Source organism: Caenorhabditis remanei, chromosome V (assembly GCF_010183535.1).
Source record: "Caenorhabditis remanei strain PX506 chromosome V, whole genome shotgun sequence".
In the NCBI taxonomy this organism is placed as follows: Eukaryota; Metazoa; Nematoda; class Chromadorea; order Rhabditida; family Rhabditidae; genus Caenorhabditis; species Caenorhabditis remanei.
Window position 1 is genome coordinate 6,772,191 of NC_071332.1, and position 19,019 is coordinate 6,791,209.

The 19,019-nt window shown below is 38.6% G+C and overlaps 6 protein-coding genes across 6 annotated transcripts; 2 read left to right on the top strand and 4 right to left on the bottom strand.

The window, feature by feature from the left end:
• Positions 1–1,181: 1,181 nt before the first annotated feature.
• GCK72_017786 (uncharacterized protein) lies at positions 1,182–4,154 on the bottom strand (the record flags this gene model as incomplete). Its single annotated transcript, XM_003112271.2, has 9 exons — positions 1,182–1,285; positions 1,333–1,418; positions 1,468–1,563; positions 1,612–2,612; positions 2,659–2,959; positions 3,015–3,247; positions 3,298–3,487; positions 3,977–4,048; positions 4,096–4,154. The coding sequence occupies 9 exons, from the start codon at positions 4,152–4,154 to the stop codon at positions 1,182–1,184; spliced, it is 2,142 nt and encodes a 713-aa protein (XP_003112319.2).
• A 280-nt stretch (positions 4,155–4,434) lies between these two features.
• GCK72_017787 (uncharacterized protein) lies at positions 4,435–6,160 on the bottom strand (the record flags this gene model as incomplete). The annotated part of the gene is made up of 8 exons (XM_003112360.2): positions 4,435–4,586; positions 4,635–4,846; positions 4,892–5,080; positions 5,128–5,362; positions 5,415–5,640; positions 5,685–5,837; positions 5,884–6,012; positions 6,056–6,160. The coding sequence occupies 8 exons, from the start codon at positions 6,158–6,160 to the stop codon at positions 4,435–4,437; spliced, it is 1,401 nt and encodes a 466-aa protein (XP_003112408.1).
• Positions 6,161–6,491: 331 nt separating this feature from the next.
• Positions 6,492–7,285, top strand: GCK72_017788 (uncharacterized protein; the record flags this gene model as incomplete). Its single annotated transcript, XM_003112306.2, has 4 exons — positions 6,492–6,661; positions 6,707–6,827; positions 6,876–7,136; positions 7,184–7,285. The coding sequence occupies 4 exons, from the start codon at positions 6,492–6,494 to the stop codon at positions 7,283–7,285; spliced, it is 654 nt and encodes a 217-aa protein (XP_003112354.2).
• Positions 7,286–7,565: 280 nt separating this feature from the next.
• On the bottom strand, positions 7,566–8,948 carry GCK72_017789 (uncharacterized protein; the record flags this gene model as incomplete). Its single annotated transcript, XM_003112677.2, has 8 exons — positions 7,566–7,685; positions 7,735–7,981; positions 8,032–8,105; positions 8,155–8,261; positions 8,310–8,400; positions 8,527–8,667; positions 8,742–8,857; positions 8,924–8,948. 8 exons carry the CDS (start codon positions 8,946–8,948, stop codon positions 7,566–7,568), a joined length of 921 nt encoding a protein of 306 aa, XP_003112725.1.
• Positions 8,949–9,985: 1,037 nt separating this feature from the next.
• On the bottom strand, positions 9,986–11,161 carry GCK72_017790 (uncharacterized protein; the record flags this gene model as incomplete). The annotated part of the gene is made up of 4 exons (XM_003112485.2): positions 9,986–10,098; positions 10,146–10,260; positions 10,951–11,020; positions 11,070–11,161. 4 exons carry the CDS (start codon positions 11,159–11,161, stop codon positions 9,986–9,988), a joined length of 390 nt encoding a protein of 129 aa, XP_003112533.1.
• Positions 11,162–17,711: 6,550 nt separating this feature from the next.
• GCK72_017791 (uncharacterized protein) lies at positions 17,712–18,384 on the top strand (the record flags this gene model as incomplete). Its single annotated transcript, XM_003112693.2, has 4 exons — positions 17,712–17,760; positions 17,811–17,886; positions 17,936–18,251; positions 18,304–18,384. 4 exons carry the CDS (start codon positions 17,712–17,714, stop codon positions 18,382–18,384), a joined length of 522 nt encoding a protein of 173 aa, XP_003112741.1.
• Between the last annotated feature and the right edge of the window lie 635 nt (positions 18,385–19,019).

Sequence of the window (19,019 nt, forward strand, 5' to 3'; positions counted from 1 at the left end):
TTCAGTTTTCATCTTCAGTGAGGCTGGGGTTCCGTCGGCGCTTCAAATTAGCTGAAAACCTTTAATTCTTGGCTGATTTACACAGATCGAACCAATGTTGATTGATTCGAAGAGCAATTTTTAATTTCTACAAAAAAAAGACGTGGAATTCTGAAAAAGTTCTCGCAGTTTTTTCCTCTCAAATTCTCAAAGTTCGCAATATTTTCTAGTCTCCACAACTTCCGATCTGTCGTTTTTCCTTCATAATCCGCAACGTCAAAACTTGTTCAAATATTACATCGACTCGTCGGTTTAATTAAAATATATCATTCGTTTCGTAATAAGTGCAAATAACTAAAACGTTCTTGATAAGGAGCGCACCCTCCTTCCCTCCAAATCGGTTTCACTGCTGCGGCATGTTCTCTCTTGAGTGTGCTTACCTCTTGGGACTCGTGTCTTTCTCAAGAGTTTCGAAAATTTCGCGAAATGATGTTCTCCTCGTTTCCCGAAAATTATCATCTATCTTTTTCAGGTATACAAAGTTTCTATCTTTTCTTCGGACTGGAGAGCACCACCAATATGACCCTTGGCCTATCGCGTTGCTCAGTCTCCGGAGCTCTCTTCGCACCGAACAACTCCGTAATAATCCGTTTGACTCGTGGGGGCTCGCGGAGTGAGGAGCGGCGGCGGCGACGCGAGAAAATCCTGAAACTGAATTGGAAACAATAGCAACAGATAGAGGGTCACATCGTGTGTCTATTCGGGAGAAGACTTCCCAAATGAGTTTGCAGTTCAGATTTAAATGAGAAATAACAAACACTACCTGCTGCTTTGAGGAGGGGGAATACTGTTTCTACAGAAGAAAGAGGGTGAGACTCATACAATAAAGGGGAGAATCACGCATTGCTAATCTAATCTGTGGCGATGATCACACGAATTATTATATGAATCTTGGGTTTATTTTAAAAACTGAGTCTGATCATCAGTGGGAAATCGAATCGAAATAAAAACAGAAATTTGGAATCAAGATGAAGGGAGAAAATGACGAGAACATTACGACAGTGTTTAATAAAATAGTGGGAAAAGTTACTTTGTGACAAGGGAGAATCGAATTTGAGTTTAATAAGAAGAAAACAGGAATTATTTTTCAAATAAAATTATTTTTTGTGCAATCCGGGGAACATTGTATGAAATGACCGAAATTACATCGTTGAAGATGTTGGTTCGATTAGAGTCAACTGAACTGCCGGTTGAGCTGGATTCATGTATGTCATCGGTTGTATTTGCTGCATTGGCATCATTGGCACTATAATTGGTTACATTCAGAAAGTTTATTTTGAAAATAATGCTTACTCATGTTCATCGCTGGCTGTTGCATTTGTGGTGCATAAACCATCGGCGGCGGTTGTTGTGGTGGCATTGCTGCTGGCTGTAGAGTTCTGTAAATTGTAAAATTTGAAACAAATTATTTGAAACAAGAAAACGTACGCTCTATTCGGATCATTGATGAACCTAGTTCTAATGGTCACACTATCCGGTAATTGACCCAGAAGATTGTAATGATAGTCACGGTGGTCTTCAATTCTGAAAAACGACATAATATATTTCGAACGCCAAGAACATGTTAGTTACGCTTGAATGTTGTTGCCGAGCTCCTCCAAATAATCAAGTTTTCGTTGACTGAATCGAACTTTATCTTCAAGTCTCAAATTACTGTCCAGTGCAAGGTCAAACGACTGGATCACGTCCAACTCTGTCATCGATTCAGAAGTGTATGCAATATCCACATATTGGCTGTATAGTTGCAAATTGAATTGATCTACTGACACTGCTTTCTTTAGCACTTTTTGGGCAAGTTTAGCATCCCGACGTGATTTGAGATGATATCTGGCAAGTTTCAGACTATAGAATGAGTGAAGATTCGGAGATGCTTGAGAATCTTTTATAAGTGCTTCGTATTGATTCAACACATATTCCGATGCGGTTCCACCTTCTTTCTCAGCTTTCCGGCGTAATATTCCAAGGTAACGGAGTTCGAGGAGAACATATCCTGGGTATTCACGACGGAAAGTGTCAAGAACTTTCAGTGCCTCATCGAAGTTTTCTGCGGCTTCTTCGAATCCAGACTGGCTCAGAACCAAGTTCAGCGAAGTTGGACAGTGTGTTTTAGCTTTCAAATAAACTTCACGGCATTTGGACTTTGACTTGTATGTTTTCCACATCCAACGAGCATATTTTATCCAGAACTCTTCGTAAAGAGCACAAGGAATGAGGCATCGATCGAAGAGTATTTTGATACGATCCTCTTGTCCTTGTCTGATTTCGAAATCTAAATAAGACAACCAATTGAACAGTTGAGGATAATCGAGTGGTTTGACGTGGAAATATGGCCGCTTGATGTTGATTTCGAATCCTGAGCGTATCTCGCACTCCTTCATATTCCTCTCGTAGATCTTACTACGTCGAGCAATAATTTCCGAACGGATGAGTTGAAGAGCTGTTGGGTCATGCTGAATACTGTTGACATTGACTGGGAAAGTTCCTTCTCCTGACTCGTTAACGATGTTCAACATTCCATTTTCACCGGTCTGACATATGTAGCTCAATTGAACTTGATGAACGAGTTCACCAATCTGAAACGTTGCTTTACGAATAAGGTTCACACGAGTATCTACATACCGGCTTATCGAGTTGTTTGCAAACCATTTTCATGATTTCTTCGTATTCCCGATCATTGAGCAGCAAATGTGGTTCAATTGTATTCAAGTACTGAACGTAACGCTCAAGATGTGATGGTGCATGGAACGTTGGAGTTGAGAGAAGCTTATCGAAAAGAATTCCAATTCGTTTGCAATTAGCTTTGGAACTTCCTCTGCAAAGTTCATCTATGTAAACGGCTCTCTCGAATCCGATAGCTTCTAGCCAAAGACGATCACTTTGATATTCGAGTCCAGCAATTTCGATAGCTCTGGCGTACAAGCTGAAAATATGTGCAATAAGCAATTATAAAACTAAACGAGCACGAGAAAACTTACTCTCTCAGTGAGGCCGGCGGAAAGTTTTTAATATTCTTCACATCTGCAGTGTATCCCAACCAGAGATCAATCGACAATGGAATACTGATGATTCCCTTCTCCCAAACCGCTTTTGCCTCTGCAATATTTCCCATCTTCTTCTCATATTCTGCATACTTCTGCCAGAATCCATAGCAATTTGGGTATCTCGACAGGAATGCCCGATATTTCTCACGAGCGTATTCGACATCTTCCTGTAACTGATTCGCTTTTTAATGTTCAATATTCTAATGAGAAAACATACATTTTGATCGACTTTCGCCAAAATGTTCACCCAATTGTCGAAATCTGCAACATCTATTGGCGGAGTTCCGAAGTGACTTGCTACTGATGGTCGTGTCATCAACGAAGTGTCTTTGTAGTCAGAACCATGTCTACTACTTCGCGGTCGTTGAGATCCTTCTGATCGTCGATGACGAGACGAATTCGAACGGCTGAAACTATTGGGTATTGGTTAATTTCTAAAGTTCATTGTCATGCATAACATATAAAATGATGTTGAAAGAAACATAATTAGATTATTATTATTATTATCAGTTCTCTTCGTTGTTCGACCGCAAACATCCCCAGCTCGTGTGTGCGTGTCCCTTCCCTTCACTCGAAATGCTAAATTCGGGTTTACATAACTAAGCGGCTGGTTTTTATTTTATTATTTTTTACAAAATGTACAACATAAATAAATTATTTATCACTTTCTCATGTGCTCAGATTCGGAGAACGTTGAAGTGCGGAAACGAACGCAAACCTTTTCTGTAAAAATGAGGACTTATGCAATGAACGCATACCAATGGCGTTGAGTTTCTGATTTTTTTCAACTGATTACTATCAATTTTTCGAGTAGAAAAACCGTTGTTTTCATGATATCACAAGAGTGGAACACCTAGAAACCACATGCACACTAAAAACGAAAACAATGAACCTACCTTCTCCTTCGTCGATCCCGATCGGAATCCCGGTGTCTGTCGTCGCGACGTCGATGGGAATCCTCCTTCTTTCTGTTTAAAAAAACTTTTAATCAACTTTATATTAATTCGAGACGAACCTGCTCGACCGATGATAATCATCGGAGTCTGAACTGGACCTGGATCTGTCACGCCCCATCTGAAATCCAGCAGTTACAGAATAAGAACCTTGAAAAAAAGCTGGCAGTAGTTCAGATATCAAAGTGTATTTCAACACATTGAAAGCGAGTATGTAAAATATGTGAAAAAAAATTAACTCGTTTATCATAATTTAAAAAAAACGAATCGAAAAAGAACCCTACAGAATGCATGAAAACAGTAACAAGCAATAGACACCCTATGAAATGGGATAAGGCGATAATAAACGACTCGATAAAATTAAAAACTGAACAAGAAAAAAACAAAAAGCAAAGGCAGTTTCAGTGATGAATCCCGTTTCCGTTCGAGAGCACTTTCGTTGGCTCTTCGTGAAGTGTGTATGTTCTCCGATAAAGTTCATCCATGTTGTCAAGGAAGTAAGTATTAGGGAATAATGATGACTCGGATGATGTTTTTGGTACTTTTGGGAACTCTGAAAATGAAAAAATGAGCATTGAAGTTTTTTTTCAAAGTTGCTCACCGTTTGAGTGAAGGAAGTTTTCCCGTTTCTTCAATGTTTTCGTAAACTCTTCTGCGCTAAATTGTTGCCTAGAATCCAATCGTTTAATACATTGCTTGGCTACGTCTCGAATCTTTTCCAAATTGGGTGTTTGTCGAACTCTGCCAGGGAAAATGGCAGATGCGAGGCCGCTGCCATATGCGAAGAATAAAATGTTATGTTCTTCAGTTGTACTGAAAATTTTGAATAATATAAAAAGAAACCGTAATATAAACTACCATTTATCGGAGGCGAGATATGCCAAAAGTTGAGCAAAAAGTGATGGAGTGTACATGTTTCCAATTCTCCGGTTGAAAACCAGATATGGGTCAGTTTTATTTTTCCAAACTTCAGATGATAACTCGATCATTCTCGTCATTCCTGCTCGGTCATTTGCGTCAAGTTTATTTTCAACACCATTACCATTCCTAAAACATGAAAATTCTCCTATTCTTTAGAATCTAAATAAACTCACTGGTCTTTGTGGCGGAGATGCGAATCTGTGTAATTCATAACTGCCAACCCTTTCTGAACCATTTTTGTGAAAGGCGAATGAAAAAATACTGCATCGAATGAGTTCAATCCGTCAATTCCAGTAACATGGCGAGCGACCTTTTCCATGAAATGTGTATATGTTTGTCGAACAGCTTCCAAGTAAGAAGCCAGAGAAAGTGATCCATCTACAACAGGATACTCGCTAGCTGTGGCCGCTGAAAATAATTATACTTTCATTAACACACTAAATTGCTATTGAACACTCACTGATTGGTTTAAAGAAATCCCACGTGTTTTTCATGTGGCAAGCTGAGAACTGCCGATCGATCGGAATCGTTGCATTCGGACAAATGAGAAAAGCTATGGCCCCAGCTCCTCCTGTACATCTGGCAGGCCCATCTTCGTAAATAGCGATATCAGCTATAACAACAATAGCATTCTTCTTATCAACAGGGTGATTGACTGTTACCCAGTCAATCGCGTGTAACAAGGCCTGACAATACACTTTTACAAAACAAAAAATTAGAAACTACTCACTTGTGCACCTCCGAAACAGGCATTCTTGATGTCAACGCCCTCGATATCAGAGTTATCAGGGAAAAGATCCATGAGCGCCGTCTTCACACTTTTACTTTTATCGATCATTGTTTCCGTACCTACAACGAGGCAGCCAATCGAATCAGTCGGAATCTGAATAATTCTCAACTACAAACAAAAATTTACAAGAAACGGATACCTTATATGTTTGTAAAAGTTGCCGAGTGACTGTGAGAGAAATTGAGACAACATCTTCATTATCAGAGCAGAAACCCATTTGCTGTTGTCCGAGTCCGATGGTATACTTCCCACTAGGGATATTATTATACTACAAATTTAAAATTTTTAGAAGAACGATAAATTATTTGTACCTCCTCTAAATCTGATTGTTCCACATAATTTTGTGGAAAGTACAACTCGATTGCTCCAATTCCAACATCAGTGACCGGTGTGAAGGAGCAACGACCCAGGCTCATATCTGAAATTCAGTGAGAATATTAACTTGATGCTAAAAATGTTATATTTATATATGGAGACAAAGTTCATAAAACAATGATGAAATTCATGACGAAATGTATGCTACACCCCAAAAATTATATGAGTAACTGATAACATTTGTTTGAAAAATAAATATGCCCGTAAATGTCGTCGAGTTCAACGTCGCATCTCTTCCGTTCGAGACCTGCCTTTGGCAGCATTTACGAGACCGCTGTGTAGTCCTCTCGGACAAGACTAACCAAAGACATTTTTTGCGGACTCGCAAACTTTGCATAATTTCCTGATAAGAAATCTCAATTAGCTTCAAAAATGCTAAAAATTTTAAAAGGACAAGAAGAATCGATGACAGGGCTCATTGTGTGTGAAGAGACAGGCAATGCGTCATCTCTGCCTCTCGTCCTTCATTTCCTCTCAGCGGCTTCGACATCTAATCAAAAGGTCACTATTGTGACGAGCAAGCTTACTGAAACAAATTATAAGTAAGTCCATAAACTGGCTTTTTATATCAATAATTTGAATTTCAGATTGATCTGTTCGAAAGCTGGAGTTCGATGGAACCCTTCACAAATCAGTTTCATAGAAATTCTGCAACCGTTTGGATCGTTTGATGTCGCAGCCAAAGAAATTATGGATAATCTTTACCCAGTATGTTTTAAAGGAAGCTTGCCCCTTTAATAAGCTCTTGACATTAAGAAAATCTCGGAAACTACACCCTCCGTTCTTCTTTTCGATGACGTTTCACTTTTCGAACAATTCGGAGCGACAGGAGTGGAAGTGACTGTTTTTGTGCACACATTGTATTCACATCTGAAGTCACTCTCAACAGGGCCAGTTATCCTATTCGCACCGTTCTCTGTCGCATCGCCTGCTACAAATATCCTGCGCAGCCGATGTCGGGTGTTCGCTCAAACGACACCAGTTGGTCATGGATTTGGAAAAGATGCATCATCAAAGGTACAAACTTTGCTCGAAATATAAGTAACCTTACTTTAAAACTTGAGGTTGTTCTTACCATCAAATCTCCATCTGCTCCAACGACGAAAAAGGGAATTCTTCTCTCCGGCGAGCGAACAATAAACGGAACTTGGGTTTCTGTTGAGTAGACGCGTCTTTGTTTTTGTTATATTAAGATTGTTCAATTTGTTTTCGTTATAAACTAACTCTTTATTTTAATCTTTATAATCATCATAACAAGAAAACAACACGACAGTTTCAAAAATTCAGACAGGGGATACAGGCTTCAACATTCATCCGTTACACGTATTATTCTATTTTAGCCTGATTTTTAAGGAAAGGGGGATCAAAGGGAGAAGGACACCGAGACAAAAGAAGAATGCGCTAGATTTGATTAAATTAGAAAAAACCTATATTATGTAGAGGTAATTACATGTACTTTTGCAGTTCATTGTAGATTGCCAGAACTAATGCAGCTCCAGTTCCACGAATTGCATTCACAAGAGCTCCGTGGAAGAATGCTTTGGGACCTTCTTTCGTGTATATGTACTGAAAAATGAAAAATAAATAAATTTTTTAGCAAAAAAACTTTGCTTACTTTAAAACAAGATATTGTGTTGTGGAATGGCAGCGTTTTCTTTCCAGCTCCCATCATTAACCTTCGTCTGACAGTATCCAACGGATACGAAGTCATTGCAGCGATCAAGGTGACCACTTGTCCGACAAGGAAAGCTTCAGTAAACGTCATTTTTCCATCACTATTCATGTAAGGAGCAGTTGTATCGAACAGACCATAATAGGCTCCTCGATATATGATCATGTACTGAAGTGATGGTATCAGACCTCTGAAAATTGGGAAATTTATTGAAGATGAACATGAAAGAATAGTTTTTACTTGTATAAACCAGGTACTCCGTCACTTTTGATAATCTTCCGAGCACAATCGAACATTCCAGTGAATTCTCTGTCCTGAAAATTAATAATGTTCTTTAACTGATATTCAATAAATAAACCTTACCGATTTTCTTTTTCCCAAATCGATAGCCAATCTCGTCCTTATAAAATCAAGAGGATAGATGGTGGCAAGAGTGGCACATCCAGATCCTCCACCAGCTACTAGATTTCCTGAAAAACAGAAATTGATTTCAATTTGAAAGAGAAAACGGAACAAACCTATTAGCCATCTGGAGTGTTGTGTTTTCGGATCGACTCCATCCAAACTGTATTTTCGGAAAAATTCTTTGAAAGATAATCCAAGAGATTCCTAGAATAAATCTTTTTAAGATTCATGAGCTTGTAGAATTCTATCTGAACTCTTTGAAGTGTATTTATAAAAACTTTTTATACCACATGAATATTTCTTTAAAATCGGAGATAAAATCATACTCACCTGGCTACAAGATCTTAATATATTGACCCAATTTCCTCTCCAAAACGATAGGAATCCTTGTTCTCGAGGCACTCTAATAAAGCAGTCGACAATTCCTTTGTACCTATTTTCTTGAGCTAATGTTGTTTGTGAGTTTTGTAGCTGAAAATAGGAAACTTTTGAAATTTTTTACAGATTACATCATTTTTCATTTCGGATAAAAAATTGAAACTAACTTGAAGGATCAATTTAACACGTTCTACTGGCGCTATGACGGTTTTTGAGATTGCTGCTGCAGTTGCACCTGCCATAAAATCCTTGGAAAATTTGATGACGTCATCTCTGGATACACCTGAATTATGCATTAAATAAATGAATTTTACTAAAAAAAAATGATGCAATTAAAATAATAACTCACCAGGAACGGCTGTGTACACTGACATCTGTGTTTTTTTGTTTCTTTTCTAAATAGAATTCTATGTCTACGAGGTTTTCTGTAAAAACAAAGATCGATTAAGTGATTTTATGTGTTTCAAGAAGGAAAGAACAAGTAAATTTGACGAGTAACAGATTAAAAACGCACGTGGGAAGTAACAATGCGGAAACAGCTGACAGATTGGGCTGTCTAAACTTTTTTTGAGAATTTTTGGTCCAAATTTGTCAGTGAAAGTACGCTCTATTGACACGCGTTAGAGACTGGAGACCGCAGAGAAGTTCCTGTGAAGTTGGAAGCTTGCGAAATGAGCTTAATAGTTTAAAGAAGTGAATCTGCGAGTATATCCAAAAACTGATAGTTTTCGTTCTAAAGTGAACGAACGGTCCTATGAACGCCGCTTTTTGAAACATTTTCTATTGGTAGCAATACGCCTTCACTATTGTGAATCATTGAGAGATTTCACATTTCTAGCCAATTTAAATGTAAGGTTTCCATGAACATGTTACATCCAGAACTAACATCAAGTAAAAACAAAAAGTGACACGTTGATTATAATTACACAAAATGTGATCAGTTGATCGTTCTTTGTAGCCGCCACAACACACTACATTGAAACATCGTTTGTCAACGGAAATGAGAACCAAAATCAAGTTGAATCTATTCAACACAATAAACTATATTATCAGTGGACAGGTGAGTCCGCAAATAAACTTCAAGTACTCGAGAAGAAGAAGAACGAATGATGGCTCTTTGTCGCTGAGCACACGTGACTGATCATCAAACAGTTGCTGAGAAAAAGTAGGTAGGTTGGCAAAATTTTGAATTTTGGTTGTTTGTTTTTTCCGCTTCAAAACACGATAACTTTTGTGGTTTCAACGACTTAAAAACTGAAGAAACCAATGTTCTGTCTCGAAGATCACTGAAAAAGTGTCGATAGTTTGAAACATCAGATTGGTAAATTGTTGCTGTAAGTAACTATTAGTTGAATAACTGAAAAAATATATAGGTGTCCAATCAACAATTTTATAATACTGAAAACAAGAATTACTGAGCTGCCGGTGCCCGTTTGTCCATTTCTTTCTCCCATTCTTGCCCATTGAAGTAGCTCCATTTGACATCTTTGAGAGTGTTTCCATCGATACAGTGTGGCATGATAGCTGAAAAAGAAAACTGTCATCAAAATCGTAGAATAGAAAGCACGAACCAACTGCATCCGGGTTAGATCTAGGATGGTAGAAACTTTGAACACCGCAGATGGAACAGAACTTGTGTTGGGCAACTCCGGTGTTGAAACGGTAGGTTGTAATTTTGTCTTCACCCTAAATATATGAAAGCTTCACAGCGATATTTTTTTTTACAAAATATAAATTATCAATTTGGAAACATTCAGTTGTTGCTGAAAAAAGTACGGTTTCAAAAGTCTGTCGCGGCGTTAAGGGTAGTTATTTTGCTATTATTTTTCTTTCATGATAAAGTATGAATCTGGATCTCTTCATTTTCAATAGCGAACCTCTTGTTTCAGTCCTTCCAGAAGTTATAGCTAACTAATTGGAAATACGCTCTCAAGCTGTAAATTAGTAGTTAAAATGTAATTAAATTTGCAACTTTTTAGAAAATAATTGCAGGGATAACTTGTCAACCACAAACACATAAATTCTAGCTTTGTTCTATTTTTCAATACAAAAATGACGGAAAAACTACCAATGCGGGACATTTAGACTTGCTCTCAAACTTGGTTATTTTTGCTAAACCCATCTGCATATTTTATTATCTAGATTTTTTACAAAAACTATGAAGATTTGAAAGAGAAATTCAACAAACCCTAGCTGAAAATCACATGTGTTGAAATTTTTTTTAATCACTAGAAGTTACCATCACGATTCGGATAAACAGAGAATGATCAGATTTACTTTCAGGCGTTAGTAAAATGAATACTCTCGGTTTCCAGACAACCGAACTCTGCTTCCAAAACGTGTCTAAATCCCATAAAATCTAATTTTCAAACGAACCTCCAAAATCTTGAATCTATCCAACTTGATGATACAATGTTGGTTCTGCTTCTTGTTACAGACCGTACAGCTGAAAATAGCTCATAATTTAAAGCAAACAATTGCGAAGCTGTACTCACTTGCACCGACAACCATCTAAAACTTCTGGTCCTGTAAACGTCCACTTCACCGCCCCACAATGACAACTTCCAAAATGTTGCACTTCGGACATGAATCAAGATCTCTGAAACACTCAAAATCAATCTTAAACCTTTGAAAATACGCGAGAAAACCAAAGTCACTTCAAGTTTCTTTTTCACTTCTGTTTGATATCAACATGAAAATCGATCAACACCTATCAAACCGCCAATCTTATCAATAGTCGTCATAAATTGTACATTGTCCCCTTTCTCTAATTTCCCATTTTTCTTTCTGGAAATGAGAGCAATTTACATGAAAAGAAACAGTTTAATGTCTCCCTATCGGATAACAAAAAACGTCTGTCTATACCATCTTTTTGAACAGGTTTTATCACGAAGCGGTGCTGTCAAATTTATGAGGGAATCCGTCGAAAGATAGCAGCAGACGATGGAGGACGACGAGGGGAGAGGAGGTGATAAAAAATTCACGCGAATAAGAAAAGGATGAAGGTCTCCAGATGACTTCCGACGTTCAATTTTTTATTCTAGAGAGAGAAAACAATTAACATGGGAGAACAAGACTGTGACCGAAATGTCGAGTAATGAAGATCAAAGTTTCCGGGGAAAAAAGATAAAACATGAGTGGTTCTGAGATGCTTTCTAGGCCGGAAGATGATTTCAAAGTTGGAAACAAGTGAGAGTTTGTCCCCATGTGTTGCGCGGATCATTTGTAGGTCACTATTCCATATATTTTACCAAGATGAGTATGTGCCTGAAAATCATACCTCAATCGCAAGACTGAAACTTTTTTTGTATATCTGAAACTTGAACTTGGGACGAAAATCTAAGCTCCAATATTACAAATATGACATGAAACATTTATATAGGGTATACTGTAATTTTGTGGAATACTTGGAAAACTTGGCCAAGTGCCTAGAACTACAAAAAAGGAATTGCTGATAATGAAGTTTTAGTTGGAAAACTTAGTCTAACAGGAGGGATTTCAATTTCGATCCCGTACGAATCTTCTATCAACATTCTCGATGAAAACTGATACTTTAGTAAGTCGATTTTTTTCTGAAATGCAAATCCTTTCATTTCCCTTTTCCTTGTTCTTATAAAAAGACCCCTCCAGCACAACTTCATTATTGAAAAAATCGTTCTCTCCTCAATCCATCAAATCTTGTCCCAACTGGTTCCAGTTATGATTCTTCTCACTTTTCCGTATCTCCCTGCAACGCCTAAGCTTTCCAATTGATGGTTCTTTGCAAGAGAAGCCCCCCTTGCATTTCCTATTGTCTCCCTAGAAAACTAGAAATTGATATCGTGTTATCTCCCATACAGTCTGATCCTTGTTAATGACCTTGCACTTGGTAAAACTTGAGCGCGCAGGCGGAATATCCGCCGCCAGCCTGGCGTCCGTTTTCTATAGATAATGTCCATCACATGACAACACGCTTTGATTATCAAAACAATGAGAAGAAAAGAAGAGGAGGGAATCAATCTTTGTACTCGAATCGGATATCGTCGTCGAGAATAAGAAGAAGTGAGAATCGAATTGACGACGATGAAGACGGCGGAAACCCGTGCAGAATACTAAGAAAACACACGTACTTGAAATGTTCAAACGTTCCATAAAAAGTGTGATAAGACCACTTACAGTAATCTAGTTTACAACCTATCGCATATCTCTTCTTTTTCTCCGTTATCGGACAGAGAGAAACCATCGAGATTGTTTTCTTTCCCTTTTTCAAAAGTCAACTTAGTTGATAACTGTTGTTTTTGTTTTGTTTCAAGTTTCAAGTTTCCACATTAAGACTAAAAGACAAGAAATCAGGTGAAGAGTTGATCCAATTACAATGTTAACTTATCTGGAAATTTCTAAACTTTGGCTTGTCAACAGGTTGTCAAATCAACACAACAGCCCCCTTCTCCTGAAAAAAGAAAGGAAGAGAACACTTGTACAACACAGGAGAAGACACAGAAGAAACGAAATGGGAAAAATCATCATAACCGTTGATAACTGTCTTCCGAGGAAACTAAAAATCAAGGTTTCACCGAAACAACTTCCGTGTCAAGTTTTGATATTGGCTCTGGTGTCTAAACATCAGAATGAACTTTGAAATGTTGGGGTTTGATAAGTTTTCAACTAAAAGAAAAACGAGATAAAGATAAGATTACGGTAGGGGAAAGAGAGAAAACTTGTCTTCAAAAATCTTTTTTTTCGTCGGAAGTTCCAGTGATCATTGATATCAAATCTGAAAGATGTATGAACTTGGGTTACTGTAGTTTGAAGATTGTGGGATTACTGTAGAATAAATCTATGTAGTTAGGTACCGAAGTCCGGATAGGATAAAGAAAAAGAAAAAATTCACTGGTCTGGATAGTCATTATAGAGTATGGGCAGGAAGAAAATAGTATCAGAGATTCTGAAGCAACCAGAACCTAATTATTACTCTTTTCTGCAATTTTGAGACTATTAGAGGCAAAACATATTTTTCAGTGAAGTTTCCAGCGTTTCTAGATCAATATGAATTTTGCGGATGTGCCTTGCTCAAATCTGTATAAAGTTTCACATATTTTTAAATTCAGAGTTGTCATACTGGGCTGTTTTTAGCCAATTATGCAGAATTTATGCTTGAAAATTGTTTCAGAATCCCAACCACTTAAACTTCCGAACCTTACAGTTTTTTTTCCAAAAGATCCTAACATATGTCTGGCCATTTCCTAGAAAGTCAAAGTTCATCAAAAACATCAACTACAATTTTTCTCCAATTCATAATATTTCATAGATCATTCCCATCAAACTTCACCGTTTCCGGATCTTCAGAATTACTTTTCGACCCCTCTTTTTTTCAAAATCTCCCTTGAGTTTTGTATTTTGGTACTCACAAGTACAAGTTCACACCTACTTCATTCCTCAGTTTCCTCATCTTCTCTCTCCAAACCATTTCCTTTTTTTCAAAACCTCCCACGCGTCCTCCTCCAGATGACCCTCATTGACTGTAGGCGTGGGTGTCCGAAGGAAAAGAAGAAGTGGGGGTTGAATGAGTCAATATGAAGAATATCCTTTCTGGTTTTCGTGGTTTGCATGAGAAGTCGAACGAAAAAAAGGAGAAGAGAATGAAAAGTTCGTGTTGTTGCTGTGGAAACTTTCATCAAATCTTTTTTTTTCTCTCTCAATGTTTCCATAATATAAATCAACCGAATAATGACACTTTTTTATGATTCGATTTGATTAGACCGTCAACAGCATATACACTTCGAAACTAAAATGTGTGTCGGAAGCGAGAAGTGTCGACACTTTTGATCGCGGAGGAGACAGTTTTTTTCCCTTTCTTCGAGAAAAAGAAAATCAGCCAGTTGATCGTTCGTCTAGGTAATTGAAAGTACGTGTACTACTAAGTACATGGTTATTCTTTTATGGGAACTCATGACAATTGTGTTTTCTTGCAGAAGAGTAGTAATGTAATGACCGTTTAAAAGTCATGTTCAATTAGAAGCATTGTTCGAGTGCCACGTCATAAAAGGCTACAATTATTCAAGAAAGTGTAGTTTTCAGAAGCCAGAAAACAAATGATACAACGGAAACGAAGACAAATAAGACGAAGACGAATGCAACTTTTTAGAATTGATAAAATCGGTCGGATTGTCATTCGGTCTTCTCGGTTTTTCAACTTCTAGCAGACGTATCTTTCTGGATCGCAATTCGAACAAAGAACTGCCAACCCATACAATTTTACCATTTGTTCACAAATAGTTTTTGTCTTCTATCCCGATGAAGATACGGTAGCTCTGGGCTCTCGAAAATCATCCTGTTTCTTTCAATGTGATATAACTCTTGAGGCAAGACAGTTATCCAAATTTTTTCAACTATTGATTTAATTTTCAGAAAATCCCACACTTTTTTTAGTTGGCAATTTTCATGTATCTTTCAATCCCGTGGAGATATGATTGCTGCAAGCTGACCAATAAAACACAGAGAAAGAGAGACAGCTAGAGTGTCTGACTTCTCTGCGCCCTCTACCTCTCACTCTCCCATTGTTTACTGAAATTCCAGCTATTCAGTTCTTCAACCTCAGCCTCTTAGCCTTCTCTCGGAACACCAGCTATCAATCTTTGTTTTCCCATATGCGTCAAAAAATCAAAAAAGTATACATTTTGATATCTCAACCCAACTTCCTTCCCGATGACCGTGATCGCCTAAAGTTGCATTTAGGTTCAATAAACAGAATAGCTAGCCGGCTACTCCCTTGCACGGAAACAAAAACCAAAATCACTCCCGATTCATGTTCTGTTTCCTTCTTTGTTGTTGCATTATAGTCTTGTAAAGGTTGTGAGAGAAATAAACAAGAAGATCTTCAATTTTTTCAATTCTCATCTACTTCTACTCCAACATCTACATCATCTTTTTCTCCCATTTTGTGGTTCGTTTTCTCATTCTCGTTGTCAGTTTCCGATAGTCGTTGTCGCACACATATCCGCAGAAAGAAAAAGAAGAAGTGAGTGCGCGTGGGAACACTCCCACTTATGCGCCGAATTTCGTCGAAACTATCATCATCTTCACTTCATCTTCATCTCAATCAACACACTTGTTGTTTCTTCTTCTTCTTCTCGAGAGTTCCTGCAAAAGAAAGTGTTCTGGTCCAGCAACAGCTGAGTCCGTCGCCTGTCGGTAGATGATGTGGGGGTGGATACAGATAAGACACAGGCAATTACAATTAATCTATCTCATGGTTTGATAATGATATAGGTGAATGGGATTGGAAGAAATAAAGAAAAATATAAAAGGGCGGGAAGACAGTTTGAATGAAGATTATGAACGGGAGAGGACGAATGCAAAAAAGGGTTTTGAGGGTTTTTGCATGTAGAGGCAAGGGAGGAATGATAAAACCGGAAATCGTTCAAATGTTGATACAAGGTACAAGTCTCTTCTGCACCCGTCTTCTGTCAACCAACTTCCGGATCCAATTAATTTGAAACCTGTCGTTGGGTTTAGGTTTCGATTTTTCGTGTGGTCTGATACCACTGTTCGGCTACCGATGGCTGCACCACGATCGAATAAAGTACAACACTCATCGTGTTAGGCCGTCGTGTCCACCCATCCCTGACTGTTTTTGAAAACAATTAGAGGGAATAAATGAACGGGCGGAGGAGGAAGAGGACTAGAGAATCATCATGAACATCAGAAGGCTCCTTTGCGTCTCGACACGACCGGAAATGTGATGATTCGGACTAATGCACAATGAAATAGCCTTCATCCTCTCCACCCAGTGGTCAGTTAGTCAGATGGCCGAAATGGTAACAAACGGTCTGATTTGATTAGTTGACAAGTGCAATAAACCTGCTGCAAGCCGTGTGTTCCGTGTGTTCCTTTTTTCTATTCTTTTTCATTCACAAATCGGATTTCGTATGTCTGAAAAGGAAGGGGGGAGGAAACAACAAATAGTACACTTCTGAAGGGCAGTGTGGCGGTGGTCAAAATCTACGTTACACCCAGTTGTTGATTACAAAAATTATTGTTTGATGGGAAGAAAAAGAACAGGGCAATTTTGAAGATTGTTGTTCAGGATCAGAATGAGAGGGAGTGAAGGAGAACTTTGAGTTGCCCTATCTCTGAAAGATTCAAACGTGCAAAAAATATGATGCACTGATGGAAAAAAACGGAAATTTCATGAAAAACATTTTATTAGTTAAAGACTTCTTGATAACTGTTCTACCTGAGATAGAATTAACTGTTAGTGATCTGATATCTCCCATGGTGTAAACTTACAAACAGATCACCAACATATATCAAATGAGAGAATTCAACCAAAAGTACTTCAATATTTTACACCTTTTCGATATCATAAATTGTTGTTTTCATTACAAATGAGAGAAAGATCACTTCGATTGAGAACCCACTAGAAGACACTTGAACCATAGTTCACTTATAATTGCGTTCTGTGTTACATTTGTAGTTTATATTTTTTCAATTCGCTTCCGAACGGTTTGCAAGCGGAGAAGATTTCGAAAGACCATGCACTTATACCCGAAAGTGACCTCAATTAGTGACTCACATTAATTATTCCATTAGGAACATCTGACTCATTAAACCGCTCTGTTCAATATTTCAAAATGCTGGGTTTTGCTTCTTATAGAAAGTAAGTAAGATCAAAAGATGATTTAGGAAGAACATATTGAACTTGACCGGTTTTCCCAAACTGATTTGAGGCAATTAGAGGAATTGTTCAGGATCTCATTAGAGCTCATCACATCGGTTCCAAACTTTCAATTGTTGTTTCTCCACAAACTGGTTGAACCTTCGAAAGTGAAATGACGTCATTCAAGACGTTCGGAATAATGTAACCAAGCCACGCCCCCTCCACCCACACCGCCAAAGCCAGCTGGTCATCATACAGAACTTGCAAGAATAGAGAAAGCAACAAAAAAGGCAAAAGATCGTTTCGAGGGGGAGGTACTGTGTGCCACACGGCGCCCCGGAAGCGAATCGAGGCGAGGTGGCGCCGCCCCCAATCTCTCTCTTTCTTCCCTCCCCGCGCCGAGATTGTATTTAATGGTTGGCGCATCGGAGCGTCATCTTCACTAATACACATCACCCACTCCCCAAAACGGCCCCTGGTTCACTGATTCGAACACACAATGGTTTTCGCTGTTATTGCTCTTGTTGTTTCGGCTATCTTGATTCCAGGTAATACAGTCTCTCTTCTTCTTTCTTTTACCCTATTCTCCAATTTTTAGAAGCTTTGGCTGATCCTTGCGGTGACTCCAACTGGAGATATTTCCCACAAACCAATTCCTGTTATAAGCTGATTGAGTAAGTTTGCCACCAAAAGAAACCAACGTGCTCATCTCGAATTTTACAGTGAAAATCTTCCATGGACAATCGCCGAGTTCAAGTGTCTCTTCCAAGGTGCTCACCACGTCTCGATCGACAGTCCTGAAGAGAATCAATTCGTTCACGAGTTGTCTCACTGGTCTGAGATCTGGACAGGAGCCGCCTTCTTCGGAAAAGACATGCACTACGTCAACTCGGACGGTTCTCGTTACGGTAACTTCGAGAACTGGAAGGACGGAAGAAAGCCACCAATGAACCGCGCTCGTCGTTGTATCAAGATGGATGCCAACGGAGAATGGTTCCAATCTTGCTGCAAGAAGAAGACCTACACCATCTGCGAGAAGGTTCGTTACAGTATACCAATCAGATGATGAGTGCTAACTTCTAAATTTTCAGAAGGCCGCCTACTCTGCTAGCTCGTACTCTGGTGCCAACAACTCCGTAAACGGATTCCGTTTCATGCGTCATCGCTCCTAAGCTCTCAAAACAAATGACAATTTCGAGCGTCTCGAAAAACTGGAATGATCGGAAAATCTTCGAAATGATACTCATTTGCTAAGCTTTTAGATGCTTTTGCTATTTTTGCCTGCCCGCTTACGTGTACAATTCTGTAATATTCTGTAATTTCCCCCTTTCGCCTATTGTCTTCTTGACTGAATAAACATACTTCTTTGTGACCATTGTTTTTCCAACAAAAACTTACAAAAAGATGAATCGAGGAGTGTGAGATGGAAGTGATCCCTTATATTCTTCCTCTTTTCCACCCAATGTCATCCTATCTCTCCACTCATTCACGTACTTAGTTTCGATTCACAATCACAAGAAAATGACGGTTTCCGGCGATTTTTGCTACCGCGCGGGCGCAAGGATCCATCGTTATCTTCCTCTTTTTTGCTTCTCTCTCTCCCTATTTTTCCTGCTGATTGTGAATGAAGTGAATTGAGATTCTGGTGAATCGACTGTGATGAACAGTTTCGGAGATGGATTTTTGATTGATGAAGTTTGACTGTGGTTTAGAAAAGAGAGGATGTTGATAAGCAATGTGCGTGTGTGTATCTTCTATTCGACGATCCCAAGAACGCCCTTGAAAGATTCTGAGATGAAGAAGATGA